General features: G+C 47.1%; 1 protein-coding gene across 1 annotated transcript; it reads left to right on the top strand.

Annotated features, from left to right (window-relative positions):
• Positions 1-1,093: 1,093 nt before the first annotated feature.
• On the top strand, positions 1,094-4,804 carry LOC145408692 (uncharacterized). The gene is made up of 3 exons (XM_080279367.1): positions 1,094-1,646; positions 2,283-2,386; positions 2,939-4,804. Exons 1-3 carry the CDS (start codon positions 1,094-1,096, stop codon positions 4,802-4,804), a joined length of 2,523 nt encoding a protein of 840 aa, XP_080135493.1.
• Positions 4,805-21,174: the final 16,370 nt, after the last annotated feature.

Genomic DNA, 21,174 nt, shown 5'->3' with positions numbered 1-21,174 from the left:
CATGTTGACATAGGCCCCTTATGGCTTAGAGTGAAGTCTTTTCATGACAGGCCCATGCAATGTTATAATTGTTTTGAGTATGGACATCTGAAGAAGTTTTGTAGGAACGGGGCTTGCTGCAGTCAATGCTCCTCATTGGAGACACATGACCCCCCAGAATGTGATTCTGGACCTTATTGTTTTCACTGTCAGGGCCCCCATTCCCCATCGTCCCGTCAGTGTGACATCTACAAATTAGAGCAGGACATAGTGACTTTGGCAAATACCCAGCGTATTAGCTTTGGAAGTGCTAGGCGAGAGCTAGCCTACAGATGGAAACTTGGAAGACACTCCTTTGCTTCCTCAATATCTACTACAGGGAAAGCAGTCCCCTCCTCGGGAGGGAGTAGTGCCACTCAGTTGTCTACCATGACACAGAATAGCTCTACAGCAGAGACTTCTGGGACATCTAAGGATAGACACAACCATCCTGCTGTGACTGATACTCATGTGGGGGAAAAAGTTAAGTCCCCATCTCGGTCTGGCATCCAGAAGGGCCCTGACTGGAATGTGCACCACAGCAGATCTCCAAAGAGTACCCCGTCAAGTATCAAAGGCCCAGTAAAGGGGTCCCACAACCACTTTAATCATCAGCCTTTGTCATCTGTTTCTGGTGCTTGTGCCTTACCCTATGGCAGTAGTAGCACCTGTGGTCGGCAGCCACCAGTCTCAGAGGCAGAAAAAGACAAGAAGAGAAAGATAAGTCCCCAGTCTAATGATGACGATATAGAGGGAGTGGAGCGTCTACCTCTGAAAAATAAGTTTTCACTACTCGCAACCTCTCCTACTCAAAAGAAATCAAAGTTGGCCTTTAACACTACACACGATGGTAGAAACGTTCAGGAGCGCTCTTCTCGGTCTAAGGAACATAGCCCTCGCTGTCCTGGAACAACACACCAGGAAGAAGTGCAAAAGAACCGTCGAGGAGGCTCCTTAAACAGGTTGGACCGTAAACGTTTAGTCATAGAACGTGATCGATCAGATTTTCATATGGAAATTGTGCCATCCTTGCATGTTGAGTCCCGGTAGGTACGGCTTACATCTTCAGCATATCATGCCTAAGATTATTCAGTGGAATTGTAGGGGTTTACGCGCTAATTGCGACGAAATTGCGATCTTGAAGACCACGTTTGACTGGGATGTCCTTTGCCTGCAAGAAACGAAGTTGGGTAATTATCCATTCAACCCAGGACTCAACTATGCATATTATAGCTCACTACCACCCGCAGGTCTTCGGGCAAAAGGTGGGGCAGCCATTGTCATCAAAAAAAGCATTTATCATACTCGAGTGGATCTTCCAACTCGCCTGGAGGCCTGTGCTGTGCAGGTATTACTGGACAAACTGTACACTGTTTGTTCACTGTATCTCCCGCCCAATGACCCGGTACAGCTGGATGAACTCCTGGAGCTGGTGGAGATGCTGCAACCTCCTGTTTTGTTACTCGGGGATTTTAATGCCCACAACATTCTGTGGGGTGGGAACTCCACTGATGAACGTGGTGCTATGGTTGAATCATTACTCCTGCTAAAGAATCTATCATTACTTAACGATGGTGCTCCTACACACCACACGTTACACTCTAACTCCTACTCCTCCATTGATCTAAGTATTTGTTCCTCTGATTTATTGCTCTCTCTCAATTGGTCTGTGTCACAATGTCTGCATGGTAGCGACCATTTCCCAATCATAATTGACGCCCTTAACAGATCGCCTCCATCAGCGCCTCCAAAGTGGTGTGTGGATAAGGCTGACTGGGAAAAGTTTTCTGGTGCCTTCGATTGTTCTGTTGATTTCTCATCTTTTGAGACTCACATCCAGGCATATGATTACTTCGTTGCCCAGATCTTAGAGAGTGCTCATGTTTCTATTCCCAGTTCTTCTGGCAATTTTCGTCGTCCAGTTGTCCCTTGGTGGGATAAAACATGTACTAACTTGAGACGCATTACACGTTCTTGTTATAGACGTTATAAGCGTAATGCATCTCAGGAAAATTATTTAATATATCGTAGGGCATTAGCAAAAAAACGTAAATATTTTAAATGGGCTAAACGTAATTCGTGGCACAAATATATAAGAAGTGTTACATTTAAAACACCCATAGGGAGAGTTTGGGCTAAAGTGAGGAAGTTGTCTGGTAAATTTGCTCCCCACCCACCTCCTTGTCTGAAGGTGGACGGAGCTGTGGTTTCAGACCTGGAAAAGGTGTCTAACATCTTAGTACACTACTTTGCCAATATTTCAGGTTCAGCAGGGCGCCAGTCAGTACCTTCTTTGGGCTCTGCAGTGCTGGACGATGCAAGTAGTTCCGGCTCAGTGGGGCGTCCATTGGCTGTGTTGGACCAGGAAGTATATAATAGGCCTTTTACATTCCGAGAATTGACTCAAGCCCTATGAACCACAGGGTCATCTGCTCCTGGTAAAGATGGCATACATTACAACATGATTCGCCACATTCCACAAGAGTATCTGCAACTTTTGCTAGATATTTACAATGCAATTTGGTTTTCCGCCACCATTCCCAAGAGCTGGAGGACGTCAGTCATTATTCCCATTCCTAAGCCTGGAAGAGATGCCACACTTCCAACAAGTTATAGACCTATAGCACTTACCAGTTGTTTGTGCAGATTATTTGAGAAGATGGTTAACCATAGGTTAATCTGGTGACTGGAGACTGGAGGCCACATTTCCTCCGCACAGTTCGGTTTTCATAGAAATCGATCCACTATGGACCCTCTTTTGCGCCTGACAACAGATATTCAGAATGGATTCATTACTAACAAACATACTCTAGGGGTCTTTTTTGACTTGGAGAAAGCATATGATACAACATGGCGTTTGGGTGTATTGTCTAGCTTACGATCTAAAGGTTTGTGTGGGACCATGTTCCAATTCCTGCAGAGTTTTCTTCACACACGTTATATCCGAGTCCGAATTGGTCGCACAGTCTCCCCCAAAGTTCTGCAACCCGAGAGGGTACCCCAAGGCAGCGTTTTAAGTGTCACATGTTTCATCATGGCCATCAATGGAGTTGCCGAAAGAGTTGAGAATGTAGCTATGATCCAGAGTTCACTCTTTGTTGATGACTTTGCCATATACTGTACTGCAGCCGACCCTAATACTGCAAGACTGCGGTTGCAAAATGCCATCAATGCAGCACAAATGTGGGCTGAGGAGTGGGGCTTTCGCTTCTCTCCCCAAAAAACCGTGGCTATCAAGTTCTCAAGGAGGAATTCAGCAGCAGTTCCTCACCTACTCCTGGGAGATAACATCTTGCCCTATGAAGATAAGGTGCGTTTCCTGGGGCTTACTCTTGACAGTAGACTCACTTGGAAGGACCATATTCTACAGCTAAAGGCCACTGTTACACGGTCTCTAGATATACTTAAGGTTCTTAGTGGGAAGTTTAGGGGTGCTGACAGGCCAGCACTTCTCCGACTATATGATGCCCTGTGTCGTTCCAAATTGGAGTATGGTTGCCAGATATACTCCTCAGCGGCCAAGTCTACCCTTAAGCTTTTAGACCCTATTCATAACTCTGCAATGAGAATATGCACGGGTGCCTTCCGTATTTCCCCTGCAGAGAGTCTGTACATTATGGCGGGTGAGCTACCCTTGGATCTTCGCAGAGTGGACCTTAGTTTGCGGCTAATGTTTAAGACTCAGACTTCCCTGTCTAACCCTGTTTACCGTCTGATGAAGGACTTTCGTCTGGCATGGAAGTATGAGGAACGTAAGAGTTTTCCAAGGCCTCTTCATATCCGTATGCAGGGGTTTTTACAGGACACCTTCTTCCACAAAGTCCAGGTGCGGCAAATTTCTTATTCTCCGATCCCTCCTTGGATTATTCCAGAGGCCCATGTTTGCAAACCGGTCTGTACTAAGCATTCGAGATGTTCAGCTGAAGTTAAAGCCCTGTTTCTTGAACATTCTCAGATTCATGCCTTAACCACTAAAATTTACACAGATGGGTCAAAATTGGATTCTGGCGTTGGCTGTGCAGTAATCCTTGAGGAAACTGTGCATCAGGCGAGACTCCATGGTGCCGCGTCAGTTTTTACCTCTGAGCTTCACGCTATTGTCCATGCATTAAAACTAGCTTATGACAGTAGGGACAGCCAGTTTACCCTATACTCTGACTCGCTGAGTGCTCTTACAGCCATTCAGAATTTTTCCAGCAATCACCCTTTGGTCCAGCAAATTCAGGAGTGGCTGTATCGTTTAGCTTCCCGTCGCAAAAGACTTCAATTCTGCTGGATTCCTGCTCACGTATGTTTGCCAGGCAATGAGGAGGCAGATGTCGCAGCTAAGGAAGCCGTTCATGGTACTCTAGGGAACTTTCCTGTCCCTTTTGCCGATCTTAGGCGACATATATCAGTTTTTATCAGGAGGAAGTGGCAGGAGAGGTGGTCATCCTCCACTGTTACAAACAATAAATTGAAAGCAATACATCCTTCTGTGCAGGTTTGGCCGGTGTCGGACAGCATGCCGAGCAGGCGCTTGGATGTTGTTCTGACCAGACTTCGTATAGGTCATACACGGTTAACACACCGCCACATTTTATGTGGTGGAGACGCTCCCCTTTGTGAGGCTTGCCACGTCCTTGTGACAGTGGAACATGTTTTAGTTCACTGCAGGAAGTTTCATATTCTCAGGGGCACTGTGGGTTTTGATACCCGCAGTGTCTCCGACATTTTGGGTATTTCTGCAGATATTTTTAAGGTTACAAAATTTTTATCAGAATGTGATATACTTTCCGACATTTAACTTATAGATTTTATGGTGTTGTCTTTTCATTTCAGTTTATCTTTATCTTTTTAGTTATTAGGCGCTGAATGACCACATCGGTCCTAGTGCCTGGCCTTTGTGCCAAACCTTTATCACTCACTCACTCACTCTTATAATGGAACTAACATTTTATTTAGATTGTGGAAGGATGTCAGACATTCATACCGGTATGAAAAGTATTTTATATGTTCCCAAATAATGTAACACTATAACTACTACTTATATGGAAAATGAAGGAAAGCATTACACAGCTTTGTTAAATACAATATTTTTACAATTGTCGACAAGATTATAAAATTAGTAAATACATTCCATGCTGTAATGAATCCAGCTAACACTAAACATCATAGACATCATAGCTCAGGTCTCACGCTGCAGCCACGACTCTAACCACTTGCCGCTCTCGACCATGGGAGGTAAAGGACAGAGCCTCGGCACTCTGCCACGAGCCAAGACGGAAACACGCATTGACAGCAGACTGTGGAGAAAAAAATGCATCATGTTACAATAAAGTTATATAGTTACGACTGATGTAGGGAAATAGAATTAATAGACTTGCACCAACCAAAACAATTACAGTTTTTATGTGCATTAATGCGTATTTGTAAGGGAACATGATCTTATTATAGATGGACGGATAGATACAAACAACAAAATCTGCAAGTAAAATATTCACTTGATTAATATCATGTCCATCCACTCTCTCTGTCAATCACAGCTTGAAGTCTCCGCTGCATGTTTCCTGTGTGGCGCTTCACGAGCTCCGGCTGTGCTCTGAATGTCTCCCACACCTCCTTGGCGTGATTTAGGAGTTCAGCAGGCGTCCTTTCCTCACCAGGGATCCATGTTTTCACCATGGAGCCCCAGATGTCTTCAATGGGGTTGCAATCAGCCCCTTTACAGGGCCACGGTAACAGTTGAAATTGTGGATGATTATTGAACCATTCCTGTACGACCCTGGCTTGGTGGATAGGGCAGCGGTCGTGCACAAAGTATACCGGGCCCTCTGGAAATGGGTGATTCCTGTTGGCAAAAGAGGGTACGAATTCGTGGGTAAGGATTTCCACATACCTTTGTTCATTAAATCTACCCTGTATATGATGCATATCTCCCATTCCATGGTGGCTTATCCAACCCCAAACATTTACAGTTTGGTGACCACTCCTGCGTTCCTCATAGATATTCTGGCGGTCGTATCTGGAAGAAAAGTTTTATGGTAGTTTTTATATATGCAAGTTGCTCAGCTAAACAATCATGACAGAATGCATGTTTGGTTAAATAATCTTCAAGCATTCTTTAATTTGACGAAAACTATACTCACCGAGTATTGTTGCGCCTCCAACAGTGAAGCTGACCATGATTTGTAGAGCTGAATGTTTTCTCATCAGTCCAGATTACACGCTCCCAAAAATCATTGTCTTTGTTAATGTGCTCTCTGGCAAACTGTAGCCTCCCATCTCGGTGCTGCTGAGTGAGACGATCCTTCGTTGCAGGAACTCTGTGATGCAGGCCTGCTTCGTGAAGTCGCCGTCGCACTGTCCACACACTGGCATCGAGGTGTTGGGTGTCACGGATGGCCACAGCGTTAGCGTGCGGGTGTGCCTCTGCTGAAGCGGCAATATCACGGTCCTGGACAAGTGTAGTGCAGCGTGGTGGTCTTCCCTTTGGAAAATTGGCCAAGTTGCCACTTTCGTGCCACCTGTGTTACCAGCATTTACTATAAATCATACGGGAAATATCGGCATGAATGCATTAAAAGAAGATTAATATATGAAAAATATACATCACAATAGATACTGATTTGCAGTTATTCCACACATCCTGTTCAAGTGCCGAGAAGATATGGAGCTCTGTACTCTATCACTTTCGCATCAAGAGCTGTAGAAATATCTTAGCACTGGATTCCCACAGCAATTTAAGAGGAGCCTCTCTTGCTGGTAAATTGCTGGGCTATTGTTTCGTTCAATCTACACCAGGAAACAGACGACCACAGTGTTCCTAGTAAGGGATCTGTTTCGTGACATAGTTTGGAGGATTCAGTAGACCTAAATGTAATAACAAGATAGTTTCCCCTTAATTGATCCCATTATTACCCGTGGAATACTATTCGTTTCAGACCCTATGACATATCGTTTTTCGATAATATCTTCCAAACAAACATATGGATGAATAGGACATTTTGACACAGCTTGTGTGACACCCTTCCCTAATTTATGACACTAGAGTGCATTGCCAGGTGTAAACATTCGGAACGTGATGGTGATGGCTGGGGTTCGGATGAGGAAGGCAAGGAGAGAGGGAGGTCTTCCCCTGTCCGAATGTCTACATGACTCTTGCCAGCTTCGCCTTAATAACCATAAGTAAACTCCTTTATTATACACACTTGAGAATGCACTGTAGTGTCACATTAGGGGAGGGTCTCAAAAATGCGGTGCCAAAATGTCATTCATCCAAATGTTTGTGTTGAAGATATTTGCAAAAAACGATATGCCATAGGGACTGAAATGGAGAGTATAACTTTTAGGCTCACCTCCTGATCCACCGTGAAACCTTCCCCGTAGAGCACCCCATGGTCCTGGCTATATCACGGATGGACATTCCACTCTCTCGGAGTCCAATTATGCGACCCCGCTCTGCTATGACCTCAAATCGTCTCTCCATCGTGAGCAGTAGCCTTGTGTGATACCCATATGCTGATGGACTCCTCTTCATCTCGGTTTAGCCAATATGAACCATTAGGTTAACGCTTTGCCTGTTGTATTGAATCTTATGAAGCCACAGTTCAGCTGCAAAGGTGCCAACTTCATCTATGACACAACAAACTACTCTCTCGCCTCAAGTGAAATCAGTTTTAAATTAAAACCCATTATCAGTGATGTGATTGACATCATGATTAATTAAGCTCTCCCAAAATCAAACATTAATCCATAATCAAGATAAAGTAAGACCTTGACAGCCATGGTTATTGCCGCCCCTCCTCTCCTCCCTTCCCTTCCCTTCCCTCTCTTGATCTTTTTCCCACCACCAGCCCCTCCATACACCCCCCTCCCTCTCTCACTCTCCCGTAACTCGTCGGGTAGAAGTGACCCAGAGGTGTGTGTGCTGGTGTCTCCATTTCATCTGCTCGCGACTGTACTAACATCTGAGGCAGTGGGAGCTCGGAGCGATGACGTGTGACCTCACTCACAGCCAGAAGCACACTGCTGTGACACCAGAGTGACCACTGACCAGACGGACCACCAACACTGTCCATGGAATTCTCTCCGCTGAGGGGGGTCACCTTGACGTGGTGGCGGGGCTTGAAGTGTAGCTGGCAGTGCCACCTACGTTGGAGGCATGCCTACCTTTGTAGGGTTCGGCATTTGTCAGTGTCGTGGACCAAGCACCCCCTACATCACTGGTAGAGGAGGCCTGCTGGTGATGCTAGTCCCTGCCCACTTGCCATCTAGGGCGGGACTGTTGCCTCCCCTCGTGTTTGCCGTGCGTGGCATCCCGTAATGCTGGGAGATGGGAGTCCTGGAGGTTGAGCGATGCTGCACGGTGCGTCCTGCAGCTAGCAATACACCTCTTTGGTCCCTTATTCTGGCTAGACGGGCGGCCTGGTTGGGCCCGACCAGGTCAAGCGGCTGGTCATGCGTTGGCTAGGGTCAAGTGGGCACTGGGGGGCCTATTGGCTCCTATTGTCCTGGAGTCACCCTTGTCCGGGTCCCCCAGTGGTTACCTGCGTATACTCCTCCGCTACCCCTGGGGTCGTCAGTGGTTCTGTCCCTGACATATGGCCTCCCTCTGCTGGGCTCCATGGTGGGTGGGGGATGGGGGAATGAAGTTTTTTTTTAGTGGTACATGGAGCATAATGACAAACCTCTTGTTGATGACACGGCATCTGTCCCTGGCCATTCTTCGGACTCCTCACATATTGCCACTCTGGAGCCTTTCCAGACCCGTGGCGTTTATCCTCCTCTACCCCGGCGATCAGATGGGACTGGGAGGCGGTCACGTCGGGTTGGTGGGGCTATGAGGCAAGGTCTTGATGAGTCTGAGCCTGTAATTTACACCAAATATCTGGTAATGAAATCCTCTGATGGGACGTCAGTGCTGGACATTGATATTTTTGACCTGCACCGGGCCATAGTTTCTACATGTGGGAGGGAACCGAAAATCTCTACACAGGGAGACGGAAGCATTCTGGTTGTGTCCTCCTCCCCAGAAGAGAGCTCCAGTCTCATGGCTCTGAAGTCTGTCTCAGGTTCTGGTATTTGCTGTGTACCACATGCTTCTTTTAACAGTTGTAAGGGCATCATATTTTCTCGTGACCTACTCCGATATTCAGAGGGACGGTTGTTGGAGGAATTGCAGTCATCAGGTGTTGTCAAAGTTGAGCGTCTACAGAAGAAAATAGATGGTGTCCTGACCCCTACTCCGACCTTGTTCCTGACCTTTAATAGATTAACTTTGCCTGCATCAATGAAACTTGCTTGGCTATCTCTTCCAGTGAAGCCGTATGTGCCAACCCCAAAGCGTTGTTTCCACTGTCAAGGTTATGGCCATGTTAGCCGCTTTTGCCGTCATGCACAGGCTGGCCTTCCTGCCATATGTCTCTCTTGTGGCAGACAAAGTCATACCAATGACTGTCCAGGCCCCCTTAAATGCTATCACTGTGGGGGTCCGGATGCTGTAAATTCTAAAAACTGCCCACGCTACTGTCTAGAAAAGGAGATTTTGTCTATCTGAACGACTGAGAGGGTTTCGTTTCTTGAAGCTAAGAAGATAGCCCAGACTCGCTTTTTCCAGCCCGGAATTACTTATGCCGCTGTGCTTACTGGAGTGTCTGTGCGCCGCCCTGTATTTCAGAGGCAGCCTCGACGTATTCCAGTACCCACTCCTTCAACTCATGATATACAGAATGCCGTCCCCATGGTTACTACTGTTGGTGAGAATGATGCTTGCCTGACCGCTACTCCAACTGTTTCTGCCCCCACTTCGGCGGCTGACGCCTTGCACACTTCTGTGGTGGTGGCAGACGACAATATTGACCGGACCTCTTCTCCCGTTGAAGCCAGTATGCCCGAGGCTCCATCTGTACCTGGTAAACGTCACCGTAGTTCATCAGAGTCCTCTGAACATGAAGACCGGCCACCTAAAGTCTCTGTTGTTGACCCTTCTGTTGACACCTCTCTTGTTCCCTCTGTCCAGCAGGCTGAGGGATCTAGCCAGGAGACTGCTGAAGCTGATGGTTCAGCTCTGGTCCAATCCCCACCTGGGGATGTTGGACCACTTGTTGGTGCTTCAGATCTGAAGCATAGGATGGCCTCCTCAAATGACTCTAGACCTGTGGGCTCTACTTCCACTTCTGGGGCTTCTGGTGGGGGCACTGGCCGTCCTACACCTCCAAAGACAGCCCCCAAGCCACTTACCAAACAAACTGGTATGCCCACTCCAAGAAGGAGTGTTGTAAAACTTACTTCCTCATCCTCACGTCTGTCTTCAGATGTTAGACAGAGGGTGCGGGTTTCTGGTGCTCGGCAAGCTCCTATGAAGGGTCTTCATAAGCATCAATCCAAACCCGCTCGCTCGTCAGATGTACAGTCCCGCACTTAATCATCATTCCTCCATTATGGGTTCTATCATCCAGTGGAATTGTCGGGGTTTACGTGCAAACTATGAGGAACTGTGTCATCTTGTTTCTCAATCTACTCCTCTGTGCATGTGCATCCAGGAGACCATGGTGGGTGATACTGTTCCTTCTGGTTACCATGCCTTTTCTGATCCTGTGCCAGGTCAAGGTCATCATGGAGGTGCTGCTATCTTCCTTCGCAAGGATATTCCATACAGTCATCTGGACATTTCCACTTTCCTGCAGGCTGTTGTTGTCCGGATGTTTTTACGTCGACAGTATAGAGTTTGCAGTCTTTATCTTCCTCCTAGTGCTACTGTTGAAAGGGCGCATCTGGAACGCCTTATTCATGACCTTCCTTCTCCTTTTCTGTTACTAGGAGATATGAATGGTCATCATCCTGTATGGGGAAATAGTGAGGCCAACCCTCGGGGTGTAATGCTGGCCTCTTTAGTGCAAGATGAGGAGTTAGGCATTTTCAATACTAATAAAATGACATATTTCCATAGTCAGACTGGAACTTTTACTGCTATTGATTTGTCTTTATGCTCAGCTGATGCTGTTTTAGATTTTACCTGGGATGTGTTGCCAGACCTGTATGGCAGCGACCATTTTCCATTACTTTTAACTACTAGTGATGGTGGACCTCAGCCACGTCTTCCTTGCTGACTTCTGGATAAGGCTGACTGGCCAAGTTTCATTGAATTAAGTTCCATTTCCCTTTCTGTCAACGAGTTTGGCTGTCTTACTGAGGCTGTGTCATATTTCAATACCGTGTTGCACTCAGCAGCCCTGTTATCTATTCCAAAAACGAAGGGTCAATTTCCTAAACGTCCGGTTCCTTGGTTGAACTCTGAGTGCAGTTCCGCAGTCAGAGCCAAATAAGTCGCCTTCTCTCGACTTCGTCGTCACCGTAGGGATCCTCAGTATTTGGTGGCATATCAGAGGGCACGAGCTCATATGAGGCGGGTTTTAAATGAGGCCAGGCGTTCATCCTGGAAGAATTATGTTTCCTCCATCAATTCGAGGACTTCCATCACCTGGGTCTGGAACCGGGTAAGGAAAATTTCAGGAAAATTTACAGTTCACTCCCCTCCTGTTTTATCTGCACCAGGTGGAACTGTGGCTGATCCATTTGCTGTTGCAGAGTTGCTTGCTGATCATTTTGCCAGTGTGTCAAAGAAGGATGCAGATACGCCTTCGGCTTGCCATCGTCGGCGCCTAGAGTCTCGTGGTCTCAGTTTTGCATCTTCTGGAGGAGAGCCTTATAATGTTCCATTTTCAGTTTCTGAACTCCAGGCGGCTTTGTCGCAGTGCCATGATTCCTCTCCTGGTTATGATGATATTCCTTATGCCTTTTTATGCCACCTGTCTGATGAGTCCCTGTTGTTTTTGCTTTCACTGTTTAATAAGATCTTGTGTTCTGGGGAGTTTCCGGCATGTTGGGGTGTTGCTATAGTTATCCCCATCCCAAAACCAGGTAAGGACCACTTACAGGCGACGAATTATCGGCCTATTTCTTTGACGTCTTGAATATGTAAAGTTTTGGAAAAGATGGTCAGTGTTAGGCTTGTGTGGTTTTTAGAGAGAGGTGACTTCTTATCCTCTGCTCAGTATGGTTTTCGAAAAATGCGATCTACCTCTGATGCACTACTGTCCTTGCAATCTTCTGTCACTGAGGCTTTCTCCACTAACCAACACCAGGTCACGGTCTTCTTTGATCTGGCGAAGGCATATGACACTGCCTGGCGTCATGGTATTTTACTCTCTCTTCACGAGTTTGGTCTTCGTGGACGCTTGCCTATTTTTATTCAACAGTTTTTATCTAACCGAATTTTAAGGGTGCGAGTGGGAGGAGTGCTTTCTACTGCCCGAGCTCTAGAAGATGGAGTACCACAGGGGAGTATCCTTAGTGTTACTTTGTTTGCTGTAGCTATTAACAGTGTCATTAGTGTACTTGCTGACGGTGTACGAGGATCACTAAATGTCGATGACCTCTTGATTTCCTCTACCTCGTCTAGAATGTCTCTGATAGAGAGGAAGTTGCAGCTGGCTCTAAATCGGATTTCTGACTGGGCAGAAACTCACGGTTTCCATTTTTCTTCAACAAAGACAGTGGCTATGCATTTTTGTCGCCTTCGAGGGGTTCACCCTGACCCTGACTTGTATCTCTATGGTAGGAGAATATCTTGTGTGGAAGAGATGCGGTTTCTGGGTCTTTTGTTTGATAGACGACTATCCTGGGTTCCTCATATTTGTTCTGTTAAGGTGGCTTGTCTTAAAGCTTTGAGTCTTTTGAGGGTCCTAGCTCATACCTCTTGGGGTGCTGACCGTCAGACCCTCCTCCTCTTGCATAGGTCTCTTATTCTTCCCAAACTTGAATATGGGTGTGAGGTCTACTCCTCTACAACAGATGCACGTCTCCGGTTGTTAAATTCTGTATATCATGCTGGTGTGCGTCTGGCAACCGGGGCATTCAGATCATCCCCGATTCCAAGCTTATTGGTGGATGCTGGTGTACTCCCCTTGGACTTACGACGCCAGTTGCTAATGATGAGGTGTTGGTATCGTCTTCACCGCATTCCAGACTCAGTTTCTTGTGCCATCGTCTCCCAGGATTCCCGATCTTCTGTTTTTGACACCCGTCCGAATTTCCCAAAGCCATTTGGTTACAGGGTCCGGTCTGTTATGTTAGCCCTCTCTGTCCCAAGACTGGCAATTTGTCCTTATCGGATCTCAAGGGTGGGTTTTTGGCTGCTCCCTCATGTGACATTCTGTAGGTCCGTTGTTGAAAAAAAGGGCTCACTTCCCTCTCATGTGTCCCTCTCCCTCTTTTTAGAACATGTCTCCATTCATGAGGGTTCTGTCCCCGTCTATACTGACGGGTCTAAGACTGATACTGGAGTAGGATTTGGTGTTGTCTTCCCTTCCTTTAGTAGGGGTGGTAGCCTTCCTGGCATTACTTCAGTGTATACGGCAGAACTGACTGCAATTTTATATGCTGTTAAAATTATTTTTACTCTCCCCCAATCCGTTTTTGTGATTTTTAGTGACTCGCGTAGTGTTTTGTCTGCACTGGAGTCTTTTAATGCATTCCATCCATTGGTTTTATCAATTTTAGAGTGGCTTTTTCTTCTTGGCCGTCGTGGCCGCCATGTAGACTTCTGTTGGGTACCTGCACATGTTGGTGTGGTGGGCAATGAGAGGGCAGATACTTTAGCTAAAGCTGCATCTTCTCAACAGCCCCCAACCTACTACCCACTTCCTGCTTCAGATGTAACACCTTACTTGCGGTACGCAATTCATACGTGTTGGCAGAGACACTGGGATGTTGTTTCTCACAATAAACTAAAAGAAATCTTTCAGAGAGTGGTTGTGCCAAAGGCTCTTCCTTCTATGTCTCGGCAATTGGAGGTTGCTCTTGCTAGGCTTCTCATTGGGCATTCGCGGCTTACACATGGGTTCCTGATGAATGGTGAATCTCAACCGTACTGTGATGACTGTCTTGTTCCCCTTACTGTCCGTCACTTGCTGGTCGAGTGTCCGAGTCTGGGGGACCTACGTCAGAGATTCCTCCATAGGCATAAGCGGGCAGATGGTGCCTACTGTTTGTCCTCGATGCTTGGTGATGCCTGTAGCGATTTTCGTGATGTTTTTAGTTTTCTTCAGGAGGCGGGCCTCCTTCCACTTTTATAAGTACTTGATATTTTATACACAATTCTTTTATTATTTTTCAGTGTTTTGTTCCTACTACCAGATATTAACTTTGAATTGAATATGCACTTTTTATTTTGCTGTGCGTTTTACTTTGTTGTCCGGCGGCATATGACCCTGGCAGTTGCGCCGCCAGATTTTAATTATTTGCAATCAATCAATCAACCATGGAATTCTGGGATAAATATGGCGTGATATTATGAACGTAGGAAGGGCACCGGTCCAGGTAGACATACAAATACTAATCTAGTTTATGTTCTAGTATAGCAATATTTTTTTTCCAATCACATTTTGCTCTTATAGTGGAACAGTTAAGTATCTGTGTTCCTTATGTACCAAAATTACTTGCCTTGAGATCGTGAGTTTTTTTTTATAATATACGGTAGGTGGAATTAACGTGCCTGTTTAGCAAAGAATTACACCAAATTCCTGTAAGATAGGACTACTTAGTAACCTACAGTAGTTTTTAATCCTTTGACTGCTAAGGATGTCTTGTGTGATTGTCCTCAAGTAGGCTAATCCTAGATGATTTTATTCAGCTACCGTAAAACTACAGTAATCCCTCAGTTATCCGTAATAACAGAGCAAAAGGAATGGCCGGATATGGGCAGTTACCGGGTACGAAGCAGTATCCTCTACTGTAACCATACCCGACACATATATACAGTACCCCTCCTAATTTTGGCAGTGTTCTGCAGTCTTTCGGCTGTTTTTAGACATCAAAATACATATTGCCATATGCAATATAATCCTAAACACTAAGAAAACAGTGGATAAACAACAGCAACAACAAATAAACTATGCAAAACCCTACCAATATGTACAGTACCCTTCCTAATTTTGGCAGTGTTCTGCAGTCTTTTCAGCTGTTTTTAGACACCGAGACACACATTGCAATATGGAATATAATCCTAAATGCTAAGAAAACAATGCATAAACAACAAAAACAAAATACCAATATGCACAGTACCCTTCATAATTGTGGCTGCCTTCTTCGGTCTTTCAACTATGTACACATCAAAACACATATGGGAATATCCAGTATAATGCTAGACAGCAAGAAAGGAATGCATAAGCAAAAAAAAAAAAAAAAAAAAATCCGCACACACACACACACACACACACACACACACACACACACACACACACACAAACTGAAGTCGATTGCAAAAACAGTCAAGCCTCTGGGACACAGAGTGATGGCTGTTTACGTGACACACACACACACACACACACACACACACACACACACACACACACACACAAAATCATATGCCCCCGGATTTTGGATATATTGGTATAAATTGTATGCCATAATCTTCGCTGGTGTGTATACTATAAGGTAAGTTAATAAAAACACACAAAGCTGGTGAGTAAAAGTGCAAAAAAAGCACAGAGACCAAATTTGTTAGAGAGTAAAAAATACCTTCAAATAACTTCCAACATCCGAGTGCAAAATTTTGCTCACACCTTGCCAGAGCTAAGCATATGTCTAGATACAGAATTTTACAAGTTTTCTCGTGGTGTTTTCAGAATTTTGTTACAACCAATAATATTCGGATATATCGTCAAAAACTTAAGAATCTCACTGGTGGATGGTAGGACTGAGGAAGAGGGAGGGGAGGGAGACAAGCCTGGGCCATGGCAGTGGCGAGCATGGAAGGGTTGGAGGAGGGATGGGGGGGTAGAAGAGAGGTTGGCTGGGGAATTTTCAGCAACCGGTAAGGAAGCGGAAGTGTTTCAAGTCAGCTTGTGGGTTACGGTCGGTATTACTCGCCTGCTGGCGATACGTTACAAGTGATCCTGGTGGCCAGACGATTTTGACCATTCTGTTGGGATTTGTACAGCGCTTCTCGTTCAGCTTGTGGCTTACATTCTGTCTTCTTCGCATGCAGCCAGTATTTTACCCGTGATCAGGGTGGCTGTGGGATTTCGACCATTCGGTAGGGAGCCATACTGCCTTGTTTGCTCTGCTTGTGGGTTATGGTTTATTACCCGTGCATAGAGAGAGACCCTGGTGTGCCACCCAACATTTTTTTTCTTGTAGACCAGCCGACCACCAAAGCGGGAACATTTATGACTGGTTACAGAGAAATAAATCTGGTTATGTGTATATTAGAGCCATGGCATAATGTCTGGCGTGGAGCATGACTGGATACGGACTGTCCGGATAATCGAGTGGTTACTGTACATGCACTCATGGTTAAACTAACGGTAATTATAACTTTTAAGGCTGTACTACTTTCTGTTGTTAAAACATGGTTTTACTTATGATTTTTTGATGTGCTCTGAACGAATCTGATGATCATTTCAGTCACAAATGATTTTTAGGATTAAGTTGGTCTAGGATGGGTTAGGCTGGTTTGGTTCATGTAGGAGTAAAAAAAAAAAAAATCGTTTCTGAGGAGATTATTGTCATAACTATTTGTTCAAAGCACATTAAAAACCACTTGAAAAACCATGTTTCAATCCAAACAACCAGTACTTCGCTAAAAGTAATATTAATCTAACTACATCTATAACCCCTTGTGTAAGTAATGATGTCAGCCTAAATTTATATTCAAACAAATGCCAGAAAAATTTATTTAGCTGAGAAGAAACCGAAGCAGTCAAAGGGTTAAACGTTTTTACCTAGGTACTGGCATGTTCTCATAGGTAAAAATACTACTGTATTGTAATTATTTTCTTTATTGAATTGTAACACTAATAATTTTACGGGATCTTGTTATGGCAGGGGAGTGGGGCTATATTGAGGTAGTCAGTTGGCTTGAACAAATAGGCTTACAGGAACTTGGTCCAGTCTTCACTGGTCAATACTCACCTTTTTTTTTTTTTTTAATACTTTTTTTTTTAATTTCCCTTTCAGATGGAGGCAACAACATAATGTCAAACGGTCATTGTGAAATTGTGTTCCTGTTGCCAGATATAAAAGTAGGCTATAATTTTCTTCAGTATAACTGTATCATGAATGTGAAAAATTTTTGGCAGTTGCTTGTCACGTTCCTGTGTGAAAAAAAAAAAAAAAAAAAAAAAAGTTTCTAGTTACAAGAGACATACTCGTAGGAAGCATGGCACAAAGTATTTCCTCAATCTCTTGCATAAGTCTGTCCCCTGGGTTCCTTCACACACCGGTTCTATGCATGCAGAAGACCAAAAGTGTAGTGAAATCTTTGAAGTTAATGTTGCGCTTGAAGAAGTGGATGGGGAGGATAGAAGAGAGTAGAAATATATGATACCTTGAGATTGAGAGAACAGTGTAATGCTGTGTTTTTAAGGCGACTTCTCGTCGTAAAAACACGAGCTACTGAAACGGGGTTCTCTTTCTAGACCGGATGTAAAGCACTAACAAAGGAACAGGACATAAAAACAGGCAGTATACCGTATCACATCTATTACTTAGGTCCTACTCATAACAGTGTACATACAATGATATTTAGCATATAGAGAAACAGAGATACAGGATTACACTTGGCTTCACAGAATGATCATATATATTATCACTATTACACAGGGAGATCGCGGGTATTCTTTAATGTCACTTGGAGGGTAATCATGCAAATGGGGCTGTTCACTTTAATTGATTGTATGGAATTATTATGTCACTTCAGGATAATATAAAACTGGGGTTGTTCACTTTAAGAATACTGAGATTGGGAGTCTGTTTCGAGGATATTACCATAATAGAGGTAGGGTGTGGATAGCGACACTCGACACTGTCACCTGGTCACGGGGACACGTACACTTACCGGTATCTTTCAACTCGCCCGCGCACCTACCTCTAGACTCACAGAAAACCCCCTGGTTCCTTGATGCGGGGAGGGACTGAATTATTTGACAAAGTACACTTCTTACCCCGATGGCACTAGTTTCTAGTGGGCCACTGTTTAATATATTTTCCGTGTAAGCACTGTCACTGTACTCTGGATCACTGTCACTGTCACTGTCTTTCCCCTTGTTTCCTGGGTTTACTAGTTCACTGTTTCACTTACTGTCAGGGAGGCTCACCTGTATGGGGCCTCGACCTGAGGGGTGGCTCCTGTACTAGGGCCACGCCGGTGGGGTGCAGGGAGGCCCTGTGGTCTGGGGGCCTCAACCTGATCGGTGGCCCTCGGGACTAGGGCCGAACAACCGGAGCAGTCGGGCCTGTTTCCTCTGCCTCCAGGGATTGAGGGAGCCTGGATTGCCTTCGTTGTAGACTGCGGCGGCGGGCCTGGGCGTCCTGGGACTGCGGGTGCTCAGGGGGAGAGGCGCCGTCAGGGCTGGACTGCGGCAGCGTCTCCTGCGGGGCTCCGGCAGGATCAAGGAACTCCCGGGTGTGGGCGGTAGATCCGATATCGGGCCTTGCCACCACTCTAGTGCCTCCTCCGGGCCTATAAGCCCGGATGGCGACAAAGGGCTCCCCGAAGGGAAAGAGGTTAAAGGAAGACTCATGCTACTCGTGGTCCCTTGAGTGTGTCTGTAGGCCTGAGCTGGGGCTCTCCTTCCCCTATTGTGCACCTTGGCTGTAGCCGTGAACTTGCCCGGCGTACGGGGGACACCTATAGGGTGATCGATGTCGCCCTTTCGCCGTGGCAAGGTACCGCCGGCGTGGTGTTCCTCCCATAGTAGGAGACAAGCCGGAGTGAGGGGCGCAGAGGCCACACTCTCTCCAATACGGACAGCTCCTACCTGTAGGGAATTCTCTACCCTGGTACGTGCCCCGGCCGGAGCCGAGTGTCTGCCCGTACGGAAGACGACTAACGGGCGAACTGGTTCGCCCGTCCGTTGCGGCAAGGTACCGACCCCGGGACGCCGCTTCCATAATTGGGTAGCGCTACACGTACGGTAGCAGGGTCTCTCTACCCTGGACCGTATTCTGGCCGTAGCCGAAGAACAACTGGAGAGGGATGCACGAGGGCAACTCTCTCTCCTTAGTGTGTTAAGGCCGTAGCCTGGGGTCACCTTCCCCTTTCCACACTCTGTTAGGCCGTAGCCAATGTCTGTCAATCTCTCTCTATTTAGGCCATAGCCTTGGGCCTCCTGCCCTTGGGCCTCCTTCCCTAGAGGGTGTAACAAGACCGTCAATACGGTGTTACCTGGGACTGAATTAATTTCAGTCCCACCCCTGGTGTGACGATCACTACCCCGCCCGCACAGTAGTTCGGTTTCCCTGATCACCTGGGGTTGGGGCACTTGCGGGGAATAGGGGCTCAGGGCCGTGATGCCCTGATGACCCTCTTGCCCGGAACTACTAACCTCACCAGTGTGTCCTCCTGGGGTGGTGGTGGGGTGGCGGCTCGGTGGTGGTGTGGGGGGTGGTGAGGTGGGGGGTCCTGTGGCGGGTACGGCGGGCATTTTACCACCCTCCGCGTCGTTGAAGTCACGGCCCCGTGACTGGAGGTGGTAGGTGGTAGAGGTGGCTGTTTGGTAGGCCGGGGTAAGGTGTTGGGTGAGACTGACCCAGTGAGTGGTGAATTGGTTGGGCTCCTGATGGGGGTTGAGCGTGAAGTGGAGGGAGGACGGCTGGTTGGTCCTGCGTAGGAGGCGTAGCATGTGGTCGGTGCCTTTGACTCTGGTTGGTGGGTGGTTGTATGGTTGCCATCGGACTTTCGTCACCTTCATCTCGGGGAATGGTGCCTGGTGGGGAGATGAAATTTGAATGCTGGAGAGTGATGGGAGGTTGGTGGTTTTATTTGGGCTAATTTGGTGGGAGGAGCGTCGTCCTTTGGGGAATTGGGAATTGGGAAAGTTCCAACGTGCTTGGTGGAGGGGTAGAGTTATGGGGGAGGTGTTTGGGGAGGGTGGGGAGGGTGGGTTTTGGGGTGGGTGTGTGATGGGTGGAGGTGTCGGGGTGTATCTTGCGGGTGGGCGTGAAAGTCGTCCTGATCTGGTGGTGGTAGTGGTTATGGTGGGTGTGGGTGGTGAGGCTGGTTGAGTGCGCGGTGGTGGTGAGGGTGTGCGGTTGTGAGGGGGGGGAGGGGGGGTTTTGGGGTGGGTGTGTGATGGGTGGAGGTGTCGGGGTGTATCTTGCGGGTGGGCGTGAAAGTCGTCCTGATCTGGTGGTGGTAGTGGTTATGGTGGGTGTGGGTGGTGAGGCTGGTTGAGTGCGCGGTGGTGGTGAGGGTGTGCGGTGGTGAGGGGGGGGGATGGTTGGTGGTGCAGTGTGGCGCGTATAATGGGAGTGGTCATGAGGAAGGGCGGTGGTGGGTGTGTGGGTGGTGTGGCTTTCGGGGGGGGGGGCAGTTGTGGTGATGAGGGCGGCATGAGTGGAGTGGGTTGAGAGGTGGTGGGTGGAGGGGTGTTCGGTGGGTGAATTTCAGGTTGTGAAGTGGTGGTGGTGGTTTCAGGCTGTGGTGGTGGTGTGTCGGGGGGTGGGCTGGTTACTGGAGAGTTTGAGGAGGGGGGTGAGCAGGAGTAGGAGTAGGAGTCTGGGGGGTGATTCTGAGAAAGGTCAGGGTGGCCAGGTGTGCGGGCCGGGGTGGAGGTAGGCTTAGTGCGGGGGTGGGTGGTGTCGGGTGTGTGGAAGGGACGCACGTGGCGGTTTCTATATGTGCGGTGTTGTCCTTGTTGATCCACAGTGACTTGGTATGGGTTGGGTACTCGCACAATTTTGTAAGGTCCGTTGAATCGGGGGGAGGTCTTGGGTGGGGTAGGCAGGTTTGCTACAACAACAGACTTGCCAGGTGTGTATGGGTTGGGGTGGGTTATGTCAGGTGCTAAGTCTTATTTTGAGTGTAGGTGGTGGAGGCGGCGTTTGAGGTGGTGGAGAGGGTCGGTGGTGGAGGGTGGAGTGGGCGGTTGTAGGTGGTGGCGGAGTGGTAGGAGTAGGGGTGATTCTCCGAAGACTCTTTCGTGCGGAGTTATTCCATCTTCTCTTGGGCACGTATTTAATCCCCATTGTATGATCTTGACGTGTGCAGGCCAGTCTTCGTTCCCCGTTTGCATAATGCGTGTGCGGACCTGATTCATAAGGGAGCGATGGCTTCTCTCGCATATGCTGTTGCCCTGGGGCCAGTCGGGGGATGAGTGAGAGATGTTGTAT

Source organism: Coenobita brevimanus, chromosome 78 (genome assembly GCF_032717465.1).
Source record: "Coenobita brevimanus isolate Jiangsu-jjx chromosome 78, ASM3271746v2, whole genome shotgun sequence".
NCBI classification, from domain to species: Eukaryota; Metazoa; Arthropoda; class Malacostraca; order Decapoda; family Coenobitidae; genus Coenobita; species Coenobita brevimanus.
Note: the sequence above shows the minus strand (reverse complement) of the source record. Positions and strands in the feature narration are given on the sequence as shown.